This window comes from Aegilops tauschii, chromosome 6 (assembly GCF_002575655.3).
Source record: "Aegilops tauschii subsp. strangulata cultivar AL8/78 chromosome 6, Aet v6.0, whole genome shotgun sequence".
NCBI lineage: Eukaryota > Viridiplantae > Streptophyta > Magnoliopsida > Poales > Poaceae > Aegilops > Aegilops tauschii.
Window position 1 is genome coordinate 10,997,605 of NC_053040.3, and position 20,263 is coordinate 11,017,867.

A 20,263-nucleotide genomic window follows, 5' to 3' on the forward strand; every position below is an offset into this window, starting at 1 on the left:
TACGGCCGTGGATAAAAGAAAGACCTGGGGAGTATATGGAGCACTAAATTAACACAAAGATGGAGCCTGTTTCGAAAATCCAAATCCCGAACTCGACGGATATTTACACGCGGAACAAACTGAAAAAAGAAAAAGAGAAGAACTCGAGAGGGAGCAATCCAAACGGAGCGCGCTTGCCAACACAACAAGGGAATGTCTCGCGCGCGCGCGTGCCCGCGTCAGGGCGGCGCGGCCGGCGCGCGGCAGGTGGGGCAGGAGGGGCGGCGTGACCCTGCGGCGGAGGTGGGGACGGCGAGCCAGCGCTCGATGCAGCGCGCGTGGAAGCCGTGGCCGCACGCCGGCATGGCGCGCACGGCGTCGCCGTCCGCGAACTCGGCCAGGCAGATGGCGCACTCGTGCGCCGCCGCGCCCGCCAGCCGCGTCCCGGACGCCGAGTACACCAGCAGCGGCGGCAGCGGGGGCGGCGGCGCCGGCTCCGCCACGGCCGGCTTCTCCGGGTCTCCTTCAGCCGCGCCGTCGACGCCCCGCCCCTGCCGCTGCCGTTGCCGGCGGCGGCGGAGCAGGCACCTGACGCCGGCGTGGAGCGCGAGGGCGAGCGCGAGCGCGGCGAGCAGGGACGCGAGGATGATGGCCATGTTGCCCGCGAAGTCGCCCGCGCCCGAGTAGGGCCCCCACCTGTTGGTCGCGATTGCGGTGGCCGTCGCGTTGCCCCGGCCCGCGTGCGCGTGCTCCGGCGTCGCCATGGCCTGCCTCCCTCCGGTTCTTTCTCTGGCTGGCTGGCAGGCTGGCTAGCACGCGGCGGCGGGCAGTGCTCCGTGAAAGCGAGGCTCGCCCCGGTTCACTAGCTGGTGCTGGTGCTGGTGCAGCCGAGTGAGTGACTAGCTGGTGGAGTGGGGTGGAGTGGAGGTCGACTGATTGATTGATTGATTGATTGCCGTGGTGGTGCAGGTGAGATGGATGGATGGATTCGGGGGTCGGGAGCGTGACGTGCCATGCCCCTATCCTCCTCCGTCCTCGACCGGCTAGTGCTTGTCCCGGCACGATGAGCATGGGGTGTACGTAGCGTCGGGACCTGCTGTGCTGCTGTTTTCCAGCACACCGTATCACGCTCTCGACGCAACGAGAGGACGATGATCTTACTTACATGTGAGATGTGACCGCTGCAACAAAATCACGTGTTTGCTGGTCAAAAACATACATCATTGTCCCCCGCAAAAAAAAAGCATACATCAGCGAATCGTCGCGGATAGGGGCATGGCCGTCGCTTCGCACAAAGCAGCCACTGAGCGAACCTACCGAAAGGTTTTGTACGGGTTTTACTTATTTTATTATAAACATTCTAGAAGGTTCTGGCATGCTTTCGCTATTTTTAATGGTTTTTTTATTTTCTTAAAAAATCCAAAAATATTCGGAATTTCAAAGCTTTCGTCTGAGCTTTTAAAAGTCCATACTTACAATAAACATTTTTTGATTTGTTTTCAAGAAATGTTTGGAATTTCAAATATGTTCGTGTTTTAAAAAACAAAAAAATATCAAAAAATGTTCACCTTCCAAAAAAATTAGCATTTTCCAAAAAAATCTTAAACCTTTTAAAAAGGTTTACATTTGAAAGAAAATTAAAAATCTAAAAAAATGTTCACACTTTTGTAAAATATTATTATTTTTGTGATTTTTTCAATAGGCCAAATGAAAACAAAATAAGTACTCCGGCTGATTCATATTAATTGTCGCCGACTTATTAAGTCTGTGACAATTCATATGGATTAGAGGGGGTTCTAAAAAAAATCTGCTGCTATAGTGTAGATGAGCTCGAGCCCAAAAATGAATATTCGCCACTGAGAGTGGCAATTTGGCTATAGAGCTCATCTACACCCGCCATGAACCAAGTCAAAAATTTCTGGTTTTTTTTGCTTGGTAGATGTTTCAGTGCCTGAGATTCATGCAAAATTTTAGCTTGTTCAACATCTGAGGAGCTCTCAGAAAAAAGACAAATTCGGGATCTTTAAAAAAGTGTATTGTTCATGTACCCTTCGGATCGATTTTTTTTGCTGAGAGCTACTCGGATGCAATTTTGGTACGGACCTCACGCACTGAATCATCTACCATGCAATTTTTTTCGGACTTTTATGAATTTGTTTACTTTTTTATTTTATTATTCATAGGGTGCAGATGAGCTCGAGCTAAAAAATGAATATTCGCCACACCTTCACTTTTTTACTTGTCTCTCTTCTATACATAAACAAAAAGTGCCATGTAAGCAGGCTTATAGCCCACTAGTATACTTACTCTTATATTGTTAACTAGTAATGTAACACCGGTTTAAAGAGTGTGCTAGTCTATCTGGGATTGGGTGAGGATGGTGATGTGTCATGCAATCGGATCATCATCCTTCACTCATAACTGGATAGCTTCTTCTGCTTGTTTTGGCCTTGCACTTATCTTGACGTGAATAATCCACATATTACTGTCAACTCTTACTATTCGAAAGAGGCCACTTTGAAAAAGTACTTACGGGAAACTACACTGCAAATAATGGTTAATTCAATATCCAAGCCACGGCCGCAATGGCATTTATCAAAGTATCAGAATGCTGGCAATGCAATGGTTAAAAGTTTCTTTGCAAGTGAATTTTTTGTGTGGTGTGATGAAAATTTCAATCAACGGGTTGATCTTGTATAGTATTTGTGTGGTAGGGCCAATTTTCTGAAGGAAAATGGATAAGGTTGAACAGTGGTAAATCCACAGTTGTCAGAGGGCGGGGAGCTCCCGCATTGCATACTGAAGAAGAGAGTTGGTCCAATTAATTAAGGTACCTGACCCAAAAATCATACAAAACTAACAAAAACCGCGCACACAACTGCTGATTCAGCATCATCTTTAGACTTAATTGTATGGAATGCCATGTTTCATGGGAGAAGAAGATATTGAGAAATTTGCAGGTGCTTCACAATGTATATTGCTAGAAGAAAGCTATGAGCTTCAGATTAGCCACGGAGAGTATATAACAGTTGCGGCTTGGATACTGAGTAGCCCTGTGAAGGATATGGAGCATGTTCCGATGAAGGTTGAGAGTGATGTAAAACAAATTGCAGCAGATTCATGAGCTCCATTATTGAGCAGGTTGACTCAATCAGGTTTGTAGCCATCTGCATAGCACCTACCTAAAGTGGCAGCATGGATATGATTTGGGGGAAACAACAGAGTTGATGTTGTCATCTTCTCTCTCTCTCTCTCTCTCTCTCTCTCTCTCTCTCTCTCTCTCTCTCCAGTCTTCCCCCCATTCATTCTTTCCAGATACAACAGAGTAGACAGCAAGCATAAATCATGATACAAGACTAGGGCTATCAGAGGTAATAACAAGGTGAAGAAAATCATGCAAAAGATATATCATGATAATCAAGCATAATAATAGGTCTTAAACTCCAGAACAGATCGAAACCAGGTAGGTAGCTCTAGATATTAAAAACATGTGCTCATAACTTTCCAGGTTGTCACATGTCACCCATCACAAGTAAGGAGAAACTTTGGGGTGCATTTATTCTCAACTCATCTACGATGGAGCTCCAGTTTATTGGTAGTGGAGATAGCTAGTGTCCATCCATATCCTTGATCTTCAGCCTGAGCATGGCATTTCTGCTCCAAACAAAATAGGAAAACACAAAGGATCAGGGATGAAGACGATTAAGCACAAGTGGAACAAGACAAATTGACAAGGCAAGTAATTGTGCAACAACATTCGAATGTTATGTGTCAATCAAAATGCAGAATGATATAATTGACCAAGCAATGATGACTAGATGTTTCCATACCCCAAACGTGGTGTATTTTTCCTTCTACAGCGTGAAAAGTAAAGAAGCAATAGTCAATGAGGGTAAAAGTCACCAAGGGGTAGTTTTTAGACAGGATTATACACTTGACATGTAGGGCGAAAATATCATGGTGGTATATCTAAATTGAAAAACATTCAACAACACAAGTGTGCCGATGTAAATTATGCTATCCAGAACTGATAGGTGTGTGAATAATGGCATGCTTAAATAGACATACATGTAAATTTTGTTCCATGACACTACCGTATCCTTTTTCGCAAAAATAAAAACTACAGTATTCTAAAAAACTGCAAGTATCTACATCCAGAGTAACATGAGTGAGATTCACCATTCAAGCTCAGCCTACTGGTGATAAGAATTCATATAATGTGATATCAATATATGAGAAATGAAGAAGATGCAATACATGAACTTCCATTCTTCAACTGCAAATCCCTCCCTCTAATTTCCCGGATATATAACCCAAGAAAACAACAACAGTCATGACCACGTAGACAAAAAACCAACATTAGTGTTTATAAATCATGCTACAGGTACAGAAAACATCTCAATTGTTGCTTACTAGTCTTCCTAAAATGGCTCGAGGAATCAATTATGTATCTACCACCATTCCATGAATAGTACTACACCATGACTGTTGATGAACCATTAACTAAAATAATAGAGGACTACTAGTTTGGCAATGTCATTCATTCTGAACTACACCGGATATGCTGGTGTATTGATCTAAGCTACAAATTTTAGCTTTAAAGCACACAACAAGACAAAGCAACTGAATAGAAAATAGATTGATAGAGTGTACAATTCAAAAACATTATAACCTCAACAAGACAATAGATTATATGAAGGCCAAAAAACAAACCTTGTAGGATCATCTTTGAGTGCAGGAAATACGGGAGGCCAAATCATCATAAGAGGATGGATTTCACAGAAAAATTTATCACCGTCTTCCTTCTCATACACCTTATGCATTGTTCTGCGCTTGATGTCCAAGAGGAATGTGCATCGACCCATGTCCAAGAACACAAACTCGGCATTGTCTCCTGCCTGGTTTATCAGGAGAGAAGCATTGCCATCTGCCATACTCAAATCAGCACACATCTCACGCAAATAAATGGTGTCCATCAGCAACCATGTGTACCCATTGTGGAGCCAGATGCGAAGTTGAAAATTCTTGACATGGATAAGATATACACCAGCAACATCATCGACCTGTGACAATATGGTGTTTCTCTCACCATACTCCATCCCTTCTGGGAGCTCAATTATGGAGAAACTTGAGGCTGCCAAATCCAAGACAATAATGTTGCTCCAGCCAGCTGGCACATAGATTTTATTGTTGGACAACACAGATTTAAGTACTGACCATGGACGAGGGGGCTGCTGTATGATTAAGCTATGATTCATGCGCCATATGCCATGTTTCAAGATATATATGTATACCCTATGTTTTCCATCCGTTGTTTGGTGCATCAACACATACAAGTAAGACAAGGCATCACCCTCTTCTTTGGACATGATTCTAGAGTAAGCAGTACCGTCAAATAAGTACGGAGATTGGGGGCGTGGAAACGGTGGGAGGATGTCCATGCCTCTCTCAGGACACACCACGTTGTGCACTGCAAACGTGGTTCCAATTTTATCATGCTGCCTAATGAGGACGTTGCCATTCCGGCAATCAAGGATGTAGGTTGGTACCGACGGTACTCTCTGATAGGTGCCCAAGCTAGAGGTTGCGCGACGGATGACAGCAGTGAGTTCACGGGGCTGAGGCAATATCGGGATGAAGTGCGGGGTGTTCTGACCTTTGTTGATGTAGAAGCCAAGAAGGCGGGGCGGGTGGATCTCACGAAATCGATGGAGGAAGGCGCGGTCGGAGGCATGGGCGAGCCAACGTGTGCATACAAGGGCGGAGTTGAGAAGGGTGGTGGTGAAGACGGTGCGGAGGAGGATCTCACTGAGGAGGTCGTCGTCGTCGAGCACCTTGGATATTGCCGCCATTGATGTTGGGGAACGCTGGTCAAACTGGGGTTACGGGAGAAGAATTGTAGGTCGATGCCGGGGACGGGTGGGGTGAAGTCGCCGACGAAATTGCGACACTCATCCTTTAATTGCTTACGTTTCAGGCAAGTGAAGAAATGGCTTTTGGCACCTACCCCAAAAATAAATGACCACCCAGCCTGGCCAATTAAGCCAAAAATGGTAACTGTCGCAGTGTACAGCAATTGTGGTCCACCTGCTTTTATCTTCCGTTTTATTGTGGTGGCGTGTGTTGCTTGCCTTTGTGATCCCCACACCGGTCCACTACGGATAGGGAGGGGCATGGCCGTCGCTTCGCACAAAGCAGCTACTGAGCGAACCTACCGAAAGGTTTTGTACGAGTTTTACTGATTTTATGTATAAACATTTTAGAAGGTTCTGGTATATTTTCGCTATTTTTAATGGTTTTTTGTTGTCTAAAAAATGTCCATAAACATTCAGAATCTCAAAATTTTACTCTGAAATTTTAAAAGTTCATACTTACAAAAAAATATACTCCCTGCGTCTCAAAATAAGTGACTCAACTTTGCACTAAAATTAGTACAAAATTTAGTCACTTATATTGGGACAGAGGGAACATTTTTTGATTTGTTTGCAAGAAATATTTGGAATTTCAAAATATGTTCATGTTTTAAAAACAAAAAAATCTCAAAAAATGTTCACCTTTCAAAAAATGCTTGCGTCTTCCAAAAAATATCATAAACATTTTGAAAAGGTTCAAAATTTTCAAATAAAAATAAAAATCTAAAAATATGTTCACACTTTTGTATTTTTTTGTGATTTTTTAGTAGGCTGAATGAAAAAAAATAAGCACTCCTGCCGATCGATATTAATTGTCGCCGACTTAGTAAATCCACAACAATTAATATGGATTAGAGGGAGTTCTAAAAAAGTGTGTTGCTATAGTGCCCACTCCTTCACTTTTTTACTTGTCTCTCTCCTACACTTAGACAAAAGTGCCATGCAAGCGGGCTTATAGCCCACTATTATACTTCTGCTAATCTAAGACCGGTTTAAAGCGTGTTCTAGTCTATCTGGATTGAGCGAGGGTGGTGACGTGTCATGCACTCATATCATCATCCTTCACTCATAACTGGATAGCTTCTTCTACTTGTTTTGGCTTTGCACTTATCTTGACATGAATAATCTACATAGTACTGTCAACTCTGACTATTCGAAAGACGCCAATTAGAAAAAGTACATACAGCAAAATTACACCGCAAAATAATGGTTAATTCGATATACAAGCCACGTCCGCAATGGCATTTAGCAAAGTATCAGAATGCTGGCAATGCAATGGTTAAAAGTTTCTTTCCAAGTGAATTTTTTGTGTCGTCTGATCAAAATTTCAATCAACGGGGTTGATCTTGTATGGTTTGCGTGGTAGGGTCAATTTTCTCAAGGAAAATGGATAAGGTTGAACAGTGGTAAATCCACATTTGTTTTCTCACCAATAATTCGACCGATCAGATCATGGGCACCACCATCAGTTGCAAGAAAAAATGATGCAAAATCGAAAACACAATTTCTTGTCTCACAACGAGCAACTGAGTTAATTGTAAGAAACCACCACAACCACATTGAAGGCTAGATTAGCAGAAAACACGAATTTACATTGTTTTTGGACAAACAACACCATGTCTAGTGTAATCGTTTGGCAAATAACATCGATCGGCGGATTAGGCTTATTTGAGCGCGTTTATGGCAGGTGGGTCCCGCATTTCGGTCACATGGCATAACAGTTCACGGAGACAGGGTTGGTTGAAATGTACCAACAATAGTCCCTGGAATTTTACATAGACATCCTTTAATAAAAAACAAAAGCGATCAGCCCCCGTGCACTGTGGCCATGTGCTGCCGGAATCCCGCCCGTCGCCGCTAGGTGGTCGCAGCCGCTCCGCGTGCCAGTCGTTGCACTGTCGCCGCGCCTGAAGGCATGGAGACAATGGCGACGAACCGCACGCCGCCGGGAGCAGCCGCCCTGCAGGACACCCTCCGCCACCACCGAGGCGGTCAACGCCGACAGTCGGGGCCCTCCCTCAGCTTCAAGTAGGCGACCGCCGTATATGGTATGTCTAGCCGGTGGCTAGAGTCGATTCAACAACTAGCTCCTGTGCTTGTACGTCCGCATTCAACCGGGAAGAATCGATCAACGCACGCCTAGATCCGCAGTAGACAAAGTACTTCTTGCAACACCGAGCACTGTGCATGCGTGCTAGTTGTTGCTACTGCTTGCGGGAGATGCGGCGGCCACCTTGTTCGCGAGGCAGAGGAGGCGCCATTGGGTTCTTGGTGGGCAGTGGCGGCGCCAGGAAATGAAGGCTGGGTATTCATTTAAATATATTTTTTGCTCTAAATATAGTATATGAACCAAACAACGTACTACTAGCAATATAGATGAACAAAACAACACTAGCATACTAGATGGATGCAGAATGTCTAGGGCGGAGCCGTGGAGGTGAGCCGGGAGGGGCTGGGCGCCTACTTGGGCCGAGGAGCCGCCAACCGGGAGGTCGGAGGCGGACCGGCGCCTGGCGAAGCCGCACCGCCGCAGAGGTCGGCGCAGAGCGGCAGAGGGTCGGAGGGCGTCTGGGCAAGGGCGGGCCCCAGCAAGGGAGGGAGAGGGAGAGGGTGGCAGGAGGGGAGGGGACCGAGGGGTGAGGCGAGGGAGGAAGGAGAGAGCCGACCTGGCCGCCGGAGCCGGACCTGATTCCAGGGTAGGCTGAATCGGGGGAGCTAGCTAGGTTTGGCAAAAGGGGATCGATTGAAATTGGGGCTTGGCCGCTCGGGGCAGTACGTAATCGAGGGAGGGAGACGAGCCACTCGCGCGCCTAGCCACTTAGCCAGACGCTGACTCGGTCGTGTCTGCTCCCCTGCGTAGCTTTTTTGCCGTGGCCCTATTCCTTCTATCGTATATGTACTAATTTTTTTACGCGAAATACTTGGGTATTCCAGGGAAGTCCCAGGAAGACCCCTAGCGCCGCCACTTTTGGTGGGGAGACCGGGCTGAGAGCGGCGTGGCGGCGGAGACCACCATACACTGCACTGCGAGCATGCTAGGAGGTTTTGAGGCACCGGCCGCGGATCCGGCATGGGGCATGGCGTTAGAAGGGCGGGGGCTATCTGGTCTGCGGCGGGGGAAGGTTTGGGGACGGCTGGCGGCCCGGGGAGAAAGTTTGGCACATTTTTGCAAAAGACCCGCCGTCTCTTACGAACTGTTACGCCACCTATGCAAAAGGGGCCCACCTGTCATAAACGCGCTCAAATGAGACTAATCCACCTGTCATATTGGTTCCTACATATTCCACGAAGGCCATTTATCGTTTGAACCATGTTGTCAAGGATTCGTTTAATCCCGTATGCAATTCCCTTTGTCTGGGAATATGTTACTTGCCTGAGATTGAATCGTCGGTATCTCCATATATACCTAGTTCTATCTCGTTATCGACAAGTCTCTTTACTTGTTCCGTAATACAAGATCTCGTGACTAACTCATTAGCCACATTGCTTGCAAGCTCTTTACGATGTTGTATTACCGAGAGGGCCCAAAGATACCTCTCCTCACACGAAGTGACAAATCCCAGTCTCGATCCATGCCAACCCAACAGACACCTTCGGAGATATCTGTAGAGCAACTTTATAATCACCCAGTTATGAAGTGACGTTTGATAGCACACAAGGTATTCCTCCGGTATCCGGGAGTTGCATGATCTCATGGTCTTAGGAATAGATAGTTGACATGAAGAAAACTATAGCAATAAACTCAAGTGATATGATCAAATGTTAAGCTTACGGTTGGGTCTTGTCCATCACATCATTCTCCTAATAATGTGATCCCGTTATCAAATGACAACTCATGTCTATGGTTAGAAAACCTTAACCATCTTTGATCAACGAGCTAGTCTACTAGAGGCTCACTAGGGACATAGTATTTGTGTATGTATTCACACTTGTATTTAAGTTTCCGGTCAATACAATTCTAACATGAATAATAACCTTTATCATTAATAAGGAAATATGATAATAACCAATTTATTATTGCCTCTAGGGCATATTTCCAACAGGTATCTTCCCGGGACCGACCCTGGAGAATCGGCCAGACAAATGCGCAAGCGGGCATCAATGCAATGGACTAATTTCCGCGGCCAATTGCACTGCAAAACCACCAACAAACAACAATCCATGCATCAGCTCACTAGAGGACATGTAAAATCAGTGTGCAGGAAATGAAACACAGGGAGAACGGAAATTATATTGCCGTTTGGGAAGAGAAGAGCTCACATCAACCAATTGACGTGAGGCTGGAAGAGGAAGTGTCTTTCGCCGTCGGGGACGGGCGAGGTCAGGCCGCCGCCGCCGCCGCCCCCTCCTTAATTTCTTTCGGCGGGGCTGAACTGCGTTTTTTTGAGAAAGCTGAAGTATTTGAGTGGAAGTCGGTGGCTGGTTTTGGGAAGCTTCTTGAAGCTTCCAGTCCTTTTTTCCTTGGCCTTTTTTGTTTGGTTTTTCTTATTTTCCCCTTTTATGTTTTTCATATTTCCATTTTTTCTCAAAATGCATGAACTCCTTTCAAACTCAAGAACTTTTTTCAAATTCGTGAGTGTTTTCGAATTTTTTTTAAAATCGTGGACGTTTTCCAAATCTGTGATTTTTTCACATTTGTGAAGTTTTCGCCTAAAATTCCTGAACATTTTTTAATTTTATTTTTCCGTAAATCATGGACCTTTTCCAAATTCATGAATTTTTTTGTCCGTGACCTTTTTCAAACTCGTGAACTTTTAAAAATCCACAAACTTTAAAAAAAATCAGTGATTCTTTTCCCAAATTCGTGAATTTTTCTCAAATCTATAAACCTTTTATTAAACTATTTTTTATGAAACCTTGTCAGAGGGCGGGGAGCTCCCACGTTGCATATTGAAGAAGAGAGTTGGTCCAATTAATTAAGGTACCCGACCCAAAAATAATAAAAAACTAACAAAAACCACGCACGCAACTGTTGATTCAGCATCATCTACAGACTTCGTATGGAATGCCATGTTTCATGGGAGAAGCAGATATTGAGAAATTTGCAGGTGCTTCACAATGTATATTGCCAGAAGAAAGCTATGAGCTTCAGATTAGGCACCGAGAGTATATAGCAGTTGCGGCTTGGATCCTGAGTAGAGATGTGAAGGATAGGGAGCAGGTTCCGATGAAGGTTGAGAGTGATGTACAACAAATTGCAGCAGATTCATGGGCTCCAGTATTGAGCAGGTTAACTCAATCAGGTTTGCAGACATCTGCATAGCACCTACCTAAAGTGGCAGCATGCATATGATTTGGGGGAAACAACAATTTGGGGCAAACAACAGAGTTGATGTTGTCATCTTCTCTCTCTTTCTCTCTCTCTCCAGTCTTCCCCCATTTCTTCTTTCCAGATACAACAGAGTAGATAGCAAGCATAAATCATGATACAAGACTAGGGCTATCAAAGGTAATAACAAGGTGAAGAAAATCATGCAAAAGATATATCATGATAATCAAGCATAATAATAGGTATTAAACTCCAGAAAGGATCGAAACCAGGTAGGTAGCTCTAGATATTAAAAACAGGTGCTCATAACTTTTCAGGTTGCACATGTCACCCATCACAACTAAGGAGAAACTTTGGGGTGCATTTATTCTCAACTCATCTATGATGGAGCTCCAGTTTATTGGTAGTAGAGATAGCTAGTGTCCATCTATATCCTTGATCTTTAGCCTGAGCATGGCATTTCTGTTCCAAACAAAATAGGAAAACACAAAGGGTCAGGGTTGAAGATGATTAAGCACAAGTGGAACAAGACAAATTGGCAAGTAATTTTGCAACAACATTCAAATGTTATGTGTCACTCAAAATGCATAATGATATAATTGACCAAGCAACGATGACTAGATGCTTCCATACCCCAAACATGTTGTATTTTTCCTTCTACAACATGAAAAGTAAAGAAAACAATAGTCAATGAGGGTATAAGTCACCAAGGGGGAGTTTTTAGACTGGATTATACACTTGACATGTAGGGCGAAAATATCATGGTGGTATATCTAAACTGAAAAACATTCAATAACACAAGTGTGCCGATGATAGGTGTGGGAATAATGGCATGCTTAAATAGACATACATGGAAATTTTATTCCATGACACTACCGTATCCTTTCTCGCAAAAAGAAAAACGACATTATTCTAAAAAAAACTGCAAGTATGTACATCCAAAGTAACATGACTGAGGTTCACCATTCAAGGTCAGCTTACTGGTGATAAGAATTCATATAATGTGATATCAATATATGAGAAATGAAGAAGATGCAATACATGAACTTTCATTCTTCAACTGCTAATCCCTCTCTCTAATTTCCTGGATATATAACCCAAGACAACAACAACAGTCATGACCACATAGAAAAAAAAACAACTGTTGTGAAATCATGCTACAGGTACAGAAAACATCTCAATTGTTGCTTACTAGTCTTCCTAAAATGGCTCGAGGAATCAATTATGTACCTACCACCATTCCATGAATGTACTACACCATGACTGTTGATGAACCATTAATTAAAATAATAGAGGACTAATAGTTTGGCAATGCCATTCATTCTTAACTACACTGGATATGTTAGTGTATTGATCTAAGCTACAGATTTTAGCTTTAAAGCACACAACAAGACAAAGCAACTGAATAGAAAATAGATTGATAGAGTGAACAATTCAAAAACATTATAACCTCAACAAGACAATAGATTACATGAAGGCCAAAAAACAAACCTTGTAGGATCATCCTTGAGTGCAGGAAATACGGGAGGCCAAATCATCATAAGAGGATGGATTTCACAGAAAAATTTATCACCGTCTTCCTTCTCATACACCTTATGCATTGTTCTGCGCTTGATGTCCAAGAGGAATGTGCATTGACCCCTGTCCAAGAACACAAACTCGGCATTGTCTCCTGCCTGGTTTATCAGGAGAGAAGCATTGCCATCTGCCATACTCAAATCAGCACACATCTCACGCAAATAAATGGTGTCCATCAGCAACCATGTGTACCCATTGTGGAGCCAGATGCGAAGTTGAAACTTCTTGACATGGATAAGATATACACCAGCAACATCATCAGCCTGTGACAATATGGTGTTTCTCTCACCATACTCCATCCCTTCTGGGAGCTCAATTATGGAGAAACTCGAGGCCGCCAAATCCAAGACAATAATGTTGCTCCAGCCAGCTGGCACGTAGATTTTATTGTTGGACAACACAGATTTAAGTACCGACCATGGACGAGGGGGCCGCTGTATGATCAAGCTATGATTCATGCGCCATATGCCATGTTTCAAGATATATATGTATACCCTATGTTTTCCATCCGTTGTTTGGTGCATCAACACATACAAGTAAGACAAGGCATCGCCCTCTTCTTTGGACATGATTCTAGAGTAAGCAGTACCGTCAAATAAGTACGGAGATTGGGGGCGTGGAAATGGTGGGAGGATGTCCATGCCTCTCTCAGGACACACCACGTTGTGCACTGCAAACGTGGTTCCAATTTTATCATGCTGCCTAATGAGGACGTTGCCATTCCGACAACCAAGGATGTAGGTTGGTACCGACGGTACTCTCTGATAGGTGCCCAAGCTAGAGGTTGCGCGACGGATGACAGCAGTGAGTTCACGGGGCTGAGGCAATATTGGGATGAAGTGCGGGGTGTTCTGACCTTTGTTGATGTAGAAGCCAAGAAGGCGGGGCGGGTGGATCTCACGAAATCGATGGAGGAAGGCGCGGTTGGAGGCATGGGCGAGCCAACGTGTGCATACGAGGGCGGAGTTGAGAAGGGTGGTGGTGAAGATGGTGCGGATGAGGATCTCACTGAGGAGGTCGTCGTCCTCGAGCACCTTGGATATCGCCGCCATTGATGTTGGGGAACGCTGGTCAAACTGGGGTTAGGGGAGAAGAATTGCAGGTCGATGCCGGGGACGGGTGAGGCGAAATCGCTGACGAAATTGTGACACTCATCCTTTAATTGCTTACGTTTCAGGCAAGTGAAGAAACGGCTTTTGGCACCTACCCCAAAAATAAATGACCACCCAGCCTGGCCAATTAAGCCAAAAATGGTAGCTGTCGCAGCAACTGTGGGCCACCTGCTTTTATCTTCCGTTTTATTGCGGTGGCGTGTGTTGCTTGCCTTTGTGATCCCCACATCGGTCCACTACGGTCATCATTCAGGTGCTGACCCATTCCAAGCTGCTCATGACATGACCGTGCTCCCCTTCAAACTAAAAGAGCACACTTTGTTATGATATTTTTATGTATTAGCGGTGGCCATGTACAATTTGCAAAGTAAAACAAATGACCATGGAAGTATTAAATTACTTATGTGTTTTATTTTATAATGCAAAATTTTATTGTTTCTTACTGGGAAGTTTATATTTTCTGAGTAGGAAGTGCGGTCACCTAAGTGAAAAGATATTTGTATTTGAGTAAAAAAATGTGTGGGTTTGGTAGAAAGTTTATAGTCCCCGATTAGAAAGTCTATATTAATTGCTGAATAGAATATACTATGTAAGCCCGTTTGTTTCCGAGTAGAAAGTTTATCATTCAAGTAGAAAATTTGTAATTAAAAAATATGGAATTTCTATATTGCCTGGTAAAAAGGTATCATCTCAGTCAAAACTTTAATGTTTTTGTATATAATGCGTTTTGAAAGTTTGTGTTTATAAGTAGAAAGTCTATATTGCATGGCAGGAAGGTATTATCTACTTCAAATGCTCATGGTCTTTTATTTAAATAAAAGTTTTTCCAACATAAACATAAAGTTTGTGCTTCTGAAGTAGAAAGTCCAACCAATAGAGCTCAACATTATGTGTAAACTTTCATCCAACAAACACCAATAGAGCTCAACACTGAATAGCAGTTCGGAAGCTTGCATTTAGAAAACTTTGTCTTGTACAAACTCTAGATTAGAGCAGTGGAGCACTACCCGGTCTAAATAAATTTGAATCAACAATGCTTTCATGTTCAGTGATAACACAAGATCAAAATTGCATTCAAATTTTTTGTCTCCACATGACACGCTTCCAAAACAAAACAGCAAAATTCAGGTGGAAGGAGGCACGGTAGAATGAAGCTTCAAAGGAGCAACAACCCATTCCCCCACCGGTGTCGCTGGTGCGCGTGTCATCACCCACAGAGTCCTGCTGCCCCACCGCATAGTCGGCGTCGTCGGGGAGGCTGCCTTGGCTGACATCCTTGCCTACCCCATGAGCAGCGCGCATAGTCACCCACGCAGTCCTGCGCGGTGGACGCCAACCTCGGCGCCGTAGATGGTCCCTTGTTCTTCTTGCTCCAATACTCTGTAATTTCTTTATAATGGATCTCTGGTGAACTTAAATTTTCCTTTAGGCTGCAACATTCATTCAGCTAAGGAACTGAATATGAACAGCTAACCAAAAGCTAGCCCAATTGTCTGCACTAGAATTTGGACGACATCAAATACAGACCAATATCTTAGAAGGGTGAGCAGCGCCAAGGTTGGGCGGCTGCCATCGCACTGGGTTGGGATGGGCAGCCCCAAGGCCGTCGGCTCGTTGTCGCGTCAGAGCAGCCCCGAGGGCGCTAGGTGATCGTTGCCTGAGGCAGCGCTGAGGCCGCCGGCTCGCCGTTGCGCGCCGAGGCAGCAGGATCACCGTTGCGTGCTGCAGCACCCGCCATTGCGTGGGGGCTCACCGGGTCGCCGTCCGATAGGTCAGATGAGGCGGCGGCGAGATTTGGGTTAGAACTTGGAAGGATAGGAACAGGGTACAATAACTTGACAGGGAGTTACCTAATTACTGAGAGAGGGGGTTTTGTGAAAAATGGAGTTAAGTGGCTGGTTAGTACTCCCGCCATTGATATCTGCCGCTCGCTATTGATCCAAGGTCCCACGATGGAAGTTTCCAGATTTGCACTGAATTCCAGTTTTCACTTGATACTTCGCCCAGTTTTAATGTCTCTAAATTCATTGAGAGGGAGTGATCTTACATGCCCATGGAGGGGCTGATATAGCCTAGGGGTTCTTTGACATAATTTTTGATTGAAGAAAAAAGATTTTTGATAGATGACCAAGGCTACCGTTGAAGTAAGGAGTTGGGAGGGTAGAACTAGATAATTGTTCGTCATTTGGCCCATGTGCTCCTAATTGGGCTAGGAGGTGGTTTATCCCATTTGGAGAGAGATCCCCTCCACCATACATGGGCCTTCTTTAATTCTTGGACTTGGGCTTCTTTGATCCAGTGTTTCATCTTTGTCTTATTCTCTTATATGCGGTCTCCTTCCTTTGATTTGTTTATCACTAGTAAGTCTGCACGTGCAACGCACGTTATAATCTTCGCAAGAAAATTTCTCATTACCATCTTAATATATATGATTTCTGATCTTCCTTATATACTTCCAATTTTGAACAAATGATGGGCAGGAATTATGTTTCAAAAACAATTTGTAACACAGGACAATACAATGTGATAATCACGCTTCAGTCGTAAGGGGTGAAGAATGATTACCAGTATATCTACATCTCAGGACTAATAAGAAACAACGAAAATGTAGTCAAGATGGTCAACAAGCTAACCTTCTTTTCCATTGAATCTTTGATATAATCACATCAATGCGAACCAATGACTTTGAGCTTTTCAAATGGACGCTTCTCCCTTAGTTCTTTATGTTAATTCAATACTTGAATTGTTGCCTTTGCTACCTGCACATAAGAGCTGTTTAGATACCGAAGACTGGGGGGAGTAACATCCTCCTCAATATGATTTTTCCATACTTCATACACTTGTCATAACTTTGATATATAATAATTGACAGCTTTGCGTCTGCGTTTGATGTTGAAACAAACTTAAAATTAGCAAGACACACTGGTGTTCATTTGAAAAGGTTCATACTTTTTTCCTGGAAAACTTATTTTCATAATATCATTTGATGTCCATCTCATTTTTGAGACGGCAGATAGGCCCCATTGCTACATAGTAGTTTAAAAAGGTTCAAGAGCAATTATGCAAGGGAGGGTGGATTAAACAGAACACCTCCATTTGTTATGCTTCCTTTGTCTTCCAAGCTACATTTGCATACATAGCACCGATACGGCTTCTGTCAACCGAAAACAACATAATGTTCAGCCGTGTTGCAGAGCAGACCTACACAAACATCCTGATGGCCGCAAGAAAAATTAAAACTGGCCTCCATGGTTGATATTTATGCAACCAGAAAATCATCTGATTTTGTCAGACACATTAGAGTATTGTAAAAAAAGTGCATGAAAGGACTCATCATATATGCTTGAACTAAAAGAAAGAAAGTGCATAAACACATTGACAGAAAAATACTAATCCACCGAACAAGGGACAAGGGAGGAATGAGGTTGACAGAGGATCGCTCACCATTTGTTTCCTGGTAGATCCATGCACACATAAGAAAAGAAAAAGGAATGAATTTCACAGAAAAAAGAAATAAAACAAATAAGAGAATCTAGAATAGTTGGAACGAAGAAAAAGTATATATCTGAACTTGGTTATGTGGCAACACCACTAAACACCAAATTATCAAAGAAAAAAAAAATGATATTGTGATCTATACCTCAAACGCCTTGAACTTATCAGTCATGACACACACTGCCTGTTCCCTGTTGGGTCTTCTGCTTCAATAAGATTGGTGACTAATCCTATTGGGTCTTCCACAGTACCAACAGTTCCACATACGTCTGTCTGCTCTCTCGATACTCTCTAGCTGCAAAGCCTCGTGCGTATGAGGTATGAGATGATCAGCACTTGCTAATATGACGGCAGCGAATTAGATGATCAAGATCCACACCTGTGATCAGCACTTCCTAATAAGTTAAGCTAGCAGTACTAAATCAATATCTAAGTCAGAAATATAGTCAAGCCACTGTACGCGGTCTTCGATGATGGCTCCGATGAGAGGGCGAGTGGAGTCTGCTCATTGGCCTCCGTGAGGACGCCGTTGTGGGGTTGTAGACCTCTCAGTCAGCCGCTGGAAGCTGTCTCAGAGCGAGGTGATGTCCCGTAGATCAAAGCAGTTACCGCCCCCGTAGGCTCGCGTCGGCGCCGTGCGCCGCCTCTCGCCAGAGACTGTAGCCACCGGAGGTTGACCGTCGAGGCTGCCGGCTGCGCCCCTGCCCTTCCTCATCTCCCTTCCTTCTGTTCTTCTCTAGCTCCTCACCTTCGAAGCTCTCTCTCCCTAGAACCGCAGCTAGCCAGGGAGGAGGTCAGCTGTCACCAGCGTCCCTCCGACTCGCCGGAGCCGCCCGTCGTCGACCCATCCGGCTACCATCCTCCAGATCCATGCCAGCCCCGCCGGAGCTGCCCGTCGTCGACCATCCGACTGACATCCGCCAGATTCACGCCAGCCCCGCCGGAGTCCACGCTCATCACCGTTCCCTGCATCGAGCTGCCGCCGCCGCTCGGCGTTGACCGCATCGCTCGCTTGGTAGTAGTATCTGTTTGCGATCGGGTTGTGTTTTTTCCCTTGGATTAAGGAAGCGATGTATTGGGGTGGACGCGGGGCGCGGAACGATTTGGTCCGAATCGTACCGAATCTTGACGATGTAATTTGCTAAACGCACTTTTGGATGAGGGTTAACATAATCTTGACGATTAGATCAAGTTAAGTGGTCCTAATCGTACCGTCAAAAAAAAGTGGTCCTGATCGTAAGGTTGTAATTGATCTGTGTTGTTACCTGTACATTAGGCTGAGTGCACTTAGCGATTAATATGTTTAATTGTTTAATAGTAATAGAGATGAAGGTTTAATTAGACTTTTGTTGACCGAAGTGGTTTGCTTGAACGCATAGAAGCTTGCTTGGACTATTGTTGACCATCTTGACTCATGTTGACTATCCTTCACTTCCCTTTACTAGCCTTGACTTCCGTTGAATGGCCAGTTTCGGTGATTACCTAGGTGGCGTTCCACATTTCATGTAGGATAGCGGATGAGACCTTAAGGCTGCTCATAGTGGGGGTAACATAAATAGTAACATGCATGCGGCATAGGAAAAAAATATGACGTGGCAAGTAATTAATAGGGAGAGATGCAAATGGACTAACATAATATGTTAATAGCGATTCTCAATGTAAAATGGGTCTACAAAGTAATAAATAAAGCTTTCAATGTTATCACATCTATGACAATGTTAGGATTAATTTAATTCTGTAATTAAGGATAGTCCTCCCTTGTACAACCGTTCGGGCGGATTGCTGCCAACCGACGCGGCGGTTCTCCCACGCCCCCACGACGGACGCGTCCTTTCAATCGCGTCTGTTCTGCTTCTATATAAACTGTGATTTTTAATGGAATAGTAACAATTCGATCAATTCGTTCTTTCACATGTTATCAACACTTCGACTCTGCCCGAGAGCACGAATAGGCAAATCACGCCGGCGACAATCGCCGGAGAAAGAAAACTGAAGGGAAGATAGGAGAAGGTGAGAGGATGCCTCGTGGTCTCCTGTCCTTCTTCCCGCACCTTGTTCATAGTGACAGTGGTCCTCGGACTGGCGTATGGCCACTCCAATGGAGTCGCGCCCGGGACACACCTTCCTGGTGGATCTTCTTCAGAGGAGGAGGATGCTGCACATCACGTAAGCACCCAATCCCCAGGGTAATACACTACATTCGGATTAAAATCTGAAAACGTTACCTGTCCTGAATCAAATGTGTCTTTTTTTAAAATATTTTTAGCTAAGCAAATGAATGCTGGTCAGCAAATGTATGAAAAAATGTCATCTTAAACTCTTCACTATAATGCATGGAATGACCACATCTTCCGAAGCCCATATAAATATGCGATTCATCCCGCAAATGAATAAAACGGCGAGGTCATACTATCCTTTTTACAAATAATAATGCCATAGCTTCTAAATTGTAAATAACCAGTGATTGGAAATGGCTATTAACTTTTGGTTCAATACAAGTTTTTCTAGTCAATTCACGTCTCACACTTTCATCCAAGAGTAGATAGTTCCGCCAGGTAGAAGGTATCAGGCTACCAGCTATATAAAAGGGGACAAAGATAACTATATAGACGTAGGGGAACACTCACCAAACTCAGCATGACCAGAGCAACTTCTCCTCAGTGCTTGAAGATGCAGTTGACAACCTCTTGTATTTACGATGGTCTGCTCCAGCGTCACCGCCAGCCACCTCCTTGAGGCGTTCCTCCGCACGCCCTTGTCACACAACTACTTCTAGGACTCCATATAAGATACACCATATTTTCTTGACTCCTGATGCAACAAACAAAATTTCACCTCAAAATAAGTAAGATGCATATTCTCCTGAAAATGAAATGACCAAATGCAAGCTAAGGGCAAACACAAGCTTTATATCTTCT

General features: G+C 44.2%; 3 protein-coding genes and 1 long non-coding RNA gene across 4 annotated transcripts; all 4 read right to left on the bottom strand.

Annotated features, from left to right (window-relative positions):
• Nucleotides 1-48: 48 nt before the first annotated feature.
• On the bottom strand, nt 49-1,300 carry LOC109762850 (RING-H2 finger protein ATL79). Its single transcript, XM_020321731.4, has one exon. The coding sequence runs from the start codon at nt 741-743 to the stop codon at nt 219-221; it is 525 nt and encodes a 174-aa protein (XP_020177320.1). The 5' UTR covers nt 744-1,300; the 3' UTR covers nt 49-218.
• Nucleotides 1,301-3,367: 2,067 nt separating this feature from the next.
• Nucleotides 3,368-5,908, bottom strand: LOC120966049 (uncharacterized). The gene is made up of 2 exons (XM_040391617.3): nt 4,693-5,908; nt 3,368-3,633 (listed from the first exon to the last, which is right to left on the bottom strand). The coding sequence occupies exons 1-2, from the start codon at nt 5,829-5,831 to the stop codon at nt 3,588-3,590; spliced, it is 1,185 nt and encodes a 394-aa protein (XP_040247551.1). The 5' UTR covers nt 5,832-5,908; the 3' UTR covers nt 3,368-3,587.
• A 1,641-nt stretch (nt 5,909-7,549) lies between these two features.
• LOC123494573 (uncharacterized) lies at nt 7,550-8,721 on the bottom strand. The gene is made up of 2 exons (XR_006665793.2): nt 8,292-8,721; nt 7,550-8,192 (listed from the first exon to the last, which is right to left on the bottom strand). It is a non-coding gene; the product is annotated as an uncharacterized lncRNA (long non-coding RNA).
• A 2,643-nt stretch (nt 8,722-11,364) lies between these two features.
• LOC120966050 (uncharacterized) lies at nt 11,365-13,864 on the bottom strand. Its single transcript, XM_040391618.3, has 2 exons — nt 12,652-13,864; nt 11,365-11,622 (listed from the first exon to the last, which is right to left on the bottom strand). The coding sequence occupies exons 1-2, from the start codon at nt 13,788-13,790 to the stop codon at nt 11,577-11,579; spliced, it is 1,185 nt and encodes a 394-aa protein (XP_040247552.1). The 5' UTR covers nt 13,791-13,864; the 3' UTR covers nt 11,365-11,576.
• Nucleotides 13,865-20,263: the final 6,399 nt, after the last annotated feature.

Excerpts from the sequence above, each read along its gene's own strand:
- LOC109762850 (XM_020321731.4), bottom strand. The coding sequence starts at position 743 with ATGGCGACGCCGGAGCACGCGCACGCGGGCCGGGGCAACGCGACGGCC.
- LOC120966049 (XM_040391617.3), bottom strand. The coding sequence starts at position 5,831 with ATGGCGGCAATATCCAAGGTGCTCGACGACGACGACCTCCTCAGTGAG. Across the intron at positions 3,634-4,692 it reads CTCAAAGATGATCCTACAAG|AAATGCCATGCTCAGGCTGA; the intron begins GTTTGTTTTTTG and ends TGTTTGGAGCAG.
- LOC120966050 (XM_040391618.3), bottom strand. The coding sequence starts at position 13,790 with ATGGCGGCGATATCCAAGGTGCTCGAGGACGACGACCTCCTCAGTGAG. Across the intron at positions 11,623-12,651 it reads CTCAAGGATGATCCTACAAG|AAATGCCATGCTCAGGCTAA; the intron begins GTTTGTTTTTTG and ends TGTTTGGAACAG.